The sequence below is a fragment of the Crocodylus porosus genome, unplaced genomic scaffold (assembly GCF_001723895.1).
Source record: "Crocodylus porosus isolate Cpor-Errol unplaced genomic scaffold, CroPor_comp1, whole genome shotgun sequence".
Lineage (NCBI taxonomy): Eukaryota > Metazoa > Chordata > Crocodylia > Crocodylidae > Crocodylus > Crocodylus porosus.
In genome coordinates this window covers 2966366-2973919 of record NW_017728943.1, presented here as the reverse complement: position 1 = coordinate 2973919, position 7554 = coordinate 2966366, and the positions used below count along the sequence as shown (strand labels likewise).

General features: G+C 43.8%; 1 protein-coding gene across 1 annotated transcript in view; it reads left to right on the top strand.

Annotated features, from left to right (window-relative positions):
* The window catches only part of CDC27 (cell division cycle 27), a 75066-nt gene that overhangs the window by 4474 nt on the left and 63038 nt on the right, over positions 1–7554 (top strand). The window contains exon 3 of the mRNA XM_019548519.1: positions 4247–4352. Within this exon, the coding sequence (XP_019404064.1) occupies positions 4247–4352 (106 nt within the window). The remainder of the gene's footprint in view (positions 1–4246; positions 4353–7554) is intronic.

Below are 7554 nucleotides of genomic sequence, written 5' to 3'. Positions count from 1 at the left end.
GAATAACGGTCACAAGCTGGCAGAGGGTAGATTGAGGCTAGATATCAGGAGGCGCTACTTCCCTGGCACTCCAACATCTACTCCATGGCCCTTCTGACTCTACCAACTATGAAACTGTCTTACAAGTTGATGTTTTGGGTGTTTTTGACGCTCTACCCAAAAACGTTGCTGAACCCTGGACTACAAGTTAATGGCCAAGATGCTAGCTTTAAGGATAAGGAAAAAGCTCCAGAAGGTAATACTTGAAGACCAAGGATGCAAAGTACCAGGTAGAAGGAACTCTGAAGCGATCGGAGTGATTGGAGATATTGCTCCACAAACAGTTATAGCAAACCTAGATTTAGAAGAAGCATAAGACAGAGTGGATCATTATTACGTATTTGAGGTACTATGAAAAATGAGATTCCCAGAGAAATTAATATATTGGATAAGGTTGTTTTGTAGCGAAGTTGAGTCAAGTCCAAATTAATAGGAACCTAAGTGTGGTCTTTAAAATCCATGCAGGGATGAGACAAAGATGCCCCCTGTTACCACTATTATTTGTGCGCAGCACGAAACCATCAGCACAAAGAATAAGAAAAGGTAAGGTCATAAATAAGACACTGGGAGGGGGTGGTGTAAAATGCGTACTATACAGAGTCTTCATAAGGTCTTTGTGAACTATTAAACTTTAATAACTTGGGTTGTGCACAAGGGCTTTGTGAAGACCCTGTATATGGATGATATAAATATAGTAGATAAAGACTTTAAATGGAAAGGGTGCTAAAGCATATATGAGTATGGAGAAGTGCCAGGGGCTAAACTGAATGCATCAAAAAGCACCATAATGGGAGTGAGGAACCAGAGGTACTTGGAGAAGTTGAGCCTTCAAATGAGAGAGAAAAATCGGTGTGCTAGGGATCTTGAATGATGCTGAAGGGAAAGATAATATGGCATGGGAAAAGGTGGTGGCAAAGCTGCAGCAAATACTTTGGTTATGGTCCAGGAGGACACTCCTTTGCCAGAAAAGTGACGGCATTTAAGGCTGTGCTACTGCCAATTTATTTTATATACGGGAATTGTATTCCTGCTGACATGGTGGCAGGTAACAAAAGTACAACGAGAAATGTATGTGTTCTTCTGAAATGCTGAAAGAGAAAGGTTGGCTGAAGCTGAACTGTACAATGCAGGGGCATGGGGGATGCCAGACTAGGGATTGTTCATCTGTGCAAAGTATGCCTTGCATATTGTGCCTATGTAATGGGGAGAGAGGGGGAAAGCAGTGCATATCGCCCAATTTCACACAGCTGCAGTTTTGAGGAAATGAGAAGTATATCAGACCTCTTTGAAGAGTCCACGGGTGTGGCAGCCAGCTGTTCATTACATCAGGATAGAAGGATTCATGCAGAGGTATATAGGGAAGGTAAGGCTGAAGATCCTGAAGGATCATAAGAAATTGATGAAAGTGGTAAGGGAGAGCCAGGATGGTGTACCAGTGGGAAACTTTACAGAAGGACAAGTGAAGACAGTGTGGATAGCAGCGATGGGGTAAAAAATTACAAGGTGAACATGCTGACTTAACTTCCAAGAGAAGTGGTGCTGGCTCCTACCCTGGGGGTCTTTAAGAGGAGGCTAGATGTACGCCTTGCTGGTGTTGTTTGACCCCAGTACTCTTTCCTGCCATGGCAGGGGGGTCAGATTTGATGATCTGCTCAGGTCCCTTCCAACCCTACAAACTATGACACTTGGATTAAGAAGCATCTTGCCAGTAAGAGAAGTACAGCACAGCTGGGGCTTAACTAGTTCATCAAGGTGCCCAAGGGAGAGGTGTGATGGGGAAAAAGAAACAGTGGGATGTTTTGGGAGCTTCCATATGCAAAGTGGGTATGGGAAAGGGTCGGCTACTTTCTGAGTGTCACCAAAATAAACCTGTCATTAACGTGGCAGATGGTACTACATGGACTCATACCAATAAGGGACTGGAAAAAACATTATTAAGGACTTGGTGTTGAAAGTAGTTTATGGAAAGTAAGAAACCTCTTGGTGTTTAAGGGATTAGCTTTCACTGAAAGAGACTGCCTGAACCTGGGGCTGCATGAACTGAAATACTATATCGATAGGGACAAGGAAGAGATTGGAGAGCAAGAGGCAGAAAAGAAGTAGAGGAAAAAACTGTGCACACTTGTTTCACTAAACCAGCAGAGGACTAATGGGAGGGCAGAGTTACAGGTGGTTACTGAGGAAACAGTTTTTCATGGGGTTCTGTATAAAGAAAACTATTTCTGTAAGGGTTTGTTTTTTGTGGGAAGTTGATACGTTATATACAGGAACATATCAAAACCTTACAGGTTCAATATATGTAGTTGTTTCTGTGCTATGAAGTCTTGGTAAAACAAGGATACTCAATATGTGTAGATTTGTAAATGTAGGGTGATGAGTATGTTTTCAATAAAATTTGTAGAAGGTTCCCATCAGCATCTTGGCCTTTTTGACTGTGATCAAGTGTAGCAGCAAGCATTTTTGGCCTCAAGGGAAGGGTGTCAGAACTGGCTCTGGCCCTCCCAGTGCCACCCTGGTATTGCAGTGCCTCCAGGCCCAGTATCAATTCCCTGTGGAAGGAGCACCCACCTATTTTTAAGGGCCATACAAAGAAAGAAAAAAGGGTTGCCATCAGCATTTTTGGCACCATGGGAGGGTGTTGGAGCTTACTTCTGCTTCCCCGAGTGCTGGCCTTGTATTGTAGTACAGTAAAAGTTCCATTAGCCGGCGTGCTCTGTGAACTGGCATGCGGGCTTGTAAGGCAAAGTGAAACCAGAAGTGCCCACCGTGGCACTTCCAGTTTCTCTGAGCCCCCACGGCCCAGGGCAAAGCAGCCTGCTCTGCCGAGCCCCTGTGGCCCGGGGCATAGCAGGCTGCGCAGGGCTCATCTCCCTGTCCGGTGGGGCCCGCAGGAGGGATGGTGATGCCGTGGATGCGACGGGAGAAGTGGCAGCCCAAACAGGCATCCTTGCCACTCAGTTAACTGGCATGTTTTGTTATCTGGCATCCTCCATTCCTGGGAGATGCTGGATAATAGAGCTTTTACTGTACCTCCAGGCTAGTGCCCATTCCCTCCTGGTGAAACAGCGGCCTGTTTGTTTGTTTTTAATTTGTTTTAAGAGCCATACCAACAAAAAAAGAGAGGTTCCTATCACTACGTTTTCCCACTATGGGCCACGCATTTTATAGTCATGCTCAGTGTTAGCTGCCTTTTTAATGAATTTCATAACTGGTTTCCATTACTGAGCACATGCTCCTTTTGACATTGGTTTAATGATAGATGGTATATTTAATGAGGTTTCCTTGTATGAGAATGTAAGACAAGGAGCTTTTTATCCTCCTGCATGCTGGTGGGAAAAGGTGAGGGGTGTGGTTTACTTATATAGTTGCTGTATTCCTGTGTAAAACTTAAGTGCTTTGGTTGGTGCAGTTAGTTTTTCATGCAGCAGCAACCAATGGTTCATGCTAACTTCTGTTCATGGAGGAACATGTTCATCTGTACCATCACAAAATTCTGTCTAGATCACATTTGTTCTCAGTGAAGTATTCAACAGTCATGATGGCAACAGTCACTAGCACAATCTAAGCTGTATGGTGGTAAGTCATGAACTAAGTTGGTTATAAACCAGTACAGTACTATTGCTTTTGTAAGTTGCAGTGGGTACTTTAATATTCTTTACTCAATTTCTTTGCTTTTTAATATAGGATCTGAAAATGCACAAATGGTTAAATACTTGGTTTTGCTGTCATTTCTCGTAATATGTTCTTACCTCTTTCTTTTAATATAATCTGGTAATAACTGGTCATAGCATCCCTCAGTCAATCATGAGTAGGGGCCAATCGCATTCCACTGTTCCATGGAAAGAATCCTATTGATGCTAGTAACAGATGGACCAAACTCATTCAGAATTGTGTAACAAGTGTGGGGAAATTAGCAGAGGTATTCCTATATTTGTAGGAATGCCACTAACTCTTGACCAGTGGTCAGGGTATAACAGTTTGCACTGCAGACTTCCCTTATAGATGCATCTCTCTCCAAAGCAGTCATTTCAACTTTATTATTTTAAAAAATATTAATTTTTGTTGGTAAAATTGAACAATTAACTGAATTTTGTGGACCCTTGGTATATCTTTCCTTTGGCTTTTTTCATAAACTATTAATTTAGAATTGATTGTTCATTCACGTGTTTGTGTAATTGGATATGTGGTGTTTTAAACCTTTCCCCTCTCCTCCCCCTCCCTGCCCCTCTTTCTACAGGCCGCCATATGGCAAGCACTTAACCACTATGCTTATCGGGATGCAGTGTTCCTGGCAGAAAGGCTATATGCAGAAGGTATGTGCTGAAGTATCTGTTTAAAAAAGTATAGTTAACCTCCATAGGGACACTAACTTCTAATTATTATGTATTTTTTTTTTTAAAGTTGAAGGTACTTTTGGGGACTTTGTGCTAAGCTTGATTCTGCCATGTAAATGCAATGAATTTCATAAGCTTATATATTCTTGGTTTTGCATGGTATAACTATTTTGTCTAGCCCACTCGCTCTTGTAGTGCCTTTTAAAATTTTGTTGGCTGTAAAAGGTTTCATAATTAGTGCTGCTACTGGAACTGGTCAACAGAAAAACGTTCTGACTTGTCTCCTGTCTCTGAACTCAGATGCTTCCTCTTTGCCATGAGCTGCTATCCAAAAATTCCTTTTAGTCTTGGTCTCTATCATAGTAGCATAATGCTTTGTGGCAGGGGCATGTGCTGACCTGCTCTGTGTGTTGTATAACAGTTTATTAAATAAGGCTGGATGATTACTATGTATTTTATTTTTAAATTTGATATTAAGTTGGCAAAAATTTTTTCCTTCTTTCACACATGTCCACACAGACAGATTTTGTTTGCTTTTGTGCTTTTCATCAAACTTACTGTGAGGCTTTTGTTGTTTGCTTGTTTTTTGCAGCATTAAATCAGTTGCCCAAACCTGTAAGAGTTTTTTAGTATATCAATCTTTTGTCCCCTGTGAAGTGCTAAGAGACCTCAGTATTTATTGTTTTGTAAGCTCTGCTTGTAGATTCACAGAAGTTTAGGGCTGGGAGGGACCTTGTGAGATCACTGGGTCCAGCCCCCCTGTTCTGGGCAGGAAAGACTGCTGGGGTCAAATAACCCCTGCAAGGTGGGTGTCCAGTTTCCTTTTGAAGATCTCCAGGATGATGCCTGCAACCACCCCTGCTGGGAATCTATTCTAGAATCTGTTCACACGAACAGTGAAGAAATTTTTCCTCGTATCCAGTTTGAAACCTTCTAGGAGTTTGACGGTTTCTGGCTTTCCCCTGGGATGCTGCAGTGAATATAGTTGTTCACTTAGCCCCTGGTGCTCACTCCTGATATATTTGTAAGCTGCCACCAAATCCGCCTGAAGTCTTCTCATTTCTAGGCTAAACAGTCTCATGTCTGTCAGCCTTTCCTTGTATGGATTGCTCTCTTCAGGCCTCTATTTATAGAACAGTGCCTCTTCTCTGGGCTCTCTCAAGCTTCTCCACATCCTTCTTGAAGTGTGGTGCCCGGAACTGGATGCAGGACTTCAGCTGCAGCTTCACCAATGTAGAAGAGAGTGGGAGAATGACTTCCTTTAGTTTTGCTTGAGATGCATCGGTTGATGAGTGCCAGTGTATTGTTTGCTTTGCTAACTGTAGCATCAAACTGATGGCTCGTATTCATTTTATGGTCAACTTTGACCCCTACGTCCCTTTTGGACGTGGTGTGAGCTAGCACAGCACCACTGAGCCTGTAAGTTTGTTGTGGATTTTTCCTCCTCAGAGCTCTTTGTACTTTCCAGTGTTGAACAGCATCTAGTTCTCTTCCACCCATCTAACTAATCTGTCTAGGTCCTCCTGGATCATCAGCTTACCTTGATGCATGGCCACACTTCCCCACAGCTCGGTGTCATCAGTCAACTTTGCCAGTGTGCTTTTCTCCCTGACATCCAGATCATTGATCAAGATATTTGAAAAGTACTGGCCAAGTACTGAACCCTGGGAGACTCCATTGGCTACCTTCTACCAGGTTGACACAGGTCAAGTGAGGGCAGCAAGGGCAGGACATCACCTCATCATGCGTGGCTCTTTCTACCATCTGCCCTCTCCCAGCCTCTAGTCTGTATCTGTGGGGCCAAGAGCAGCCCTCACCACCAAGACTTCTTCTCCAGGCTCTTGTGTGCCAGTATCTGGAGCTATCTGCCCCTGTAACCCTTCCCACCTCCCTGGAGAGTATTGGAGGATGAGGTGGGCTGAAAAGCATGGCTCTGCAGCCTTGTGTCACCAAGCAGCAGGCTCTGCTGCAGGCAGTGAGAGGGGCTGGCACCAGAGCTGCTGGGTGGGGGGAGGGCAGGGCAAGGTAGCAATTCCCAGAAGAGCACCTGGAGGTTCTGCTTGTCTGTGGGACACTAGGGCAGGCGCAGGACACCAGACGGGTGGAAGAGAACACAAAAGCACTTACTGCTTTCTTGCATGGAGGCTGGGTGCAGTTACACCTTTAAAGTGATCTTGTGGCAACCCAGTTGAGAATGACCTGCGATAGACTACATCTTATAGCAGAGAACATGAAGCATCCCCTTATCTATTCAATATACAGCTTATATTGTACATTTGTGCAAATCTATGTTAAAAGAACGCTACTAAGTTAAAATAAAGCACTAAAAAGTCTCTCTGGAAATGGTGCATGTGCAATTTGGTCAGCCCTAGGAGGTGTGAAACCTTGTCACCCTTAGAGAAGACTATCTCTGGAAGTCTTTCTTTTTTTAAATAGCTACCAAGTCTGAGAACTTTGAATAATTTTGGTTTTGTTTGCCCTTCTTTTTTACCTCCTCTCCCTCAGAAAATTCCCACAGGTCTTGCAGTGTGGCCAGATTCGATTGCATTTTTTAAGGAAATGGCAAAATTCATATCCTTGACATGCAGGCTATCTCCTAAATGAAGCCTGTTACCCAAAATATAGAAGTGCTGTAGCTCTTCAAACAGAGAGGGCACATGGATTAGTCATGGACAGAACACCCACACTTTTTTTTCCCCCTCTTAACTTTTTCATCTCTTGGAAAAATAAACCTGTCTCATGCAGAGAGCAGGCAGGAAAAACTAGCTCAAATGGTTAAAAATGGATGAAATATTATATAAGCAATAGAAAACAGGTTCTTGGAATGGAAAGTGTAAAGCAACCTCAATTTTAGATGCTTCCAGCTCTGGTTTATAACATACCATACTTACTTAAACCCTACCACCTTGTCTTGGATTCTTCCCCCCTTCCCTATTCAACATTGTGTAGGGAAAGCCCCTTCTCTTAGATGGGGGGCAGGGAGCAGGGCAACAGCTGCAACTCCAGACCTGGGAGTTGCAAGGAAGCACAGGCCTTGTGGGGAGGTGAGCAGGAGGGGAACCAGTAGTGGGGGAAGCCAGGCAGCAGGAGAAATAAGTGGGGAGCCAAGCAGCAGAGGGTGGGCACCACAGAGTGGTGTGGACAGATGTGAAGTGCTCAGGTACTGTGGGGTTAAATGGGG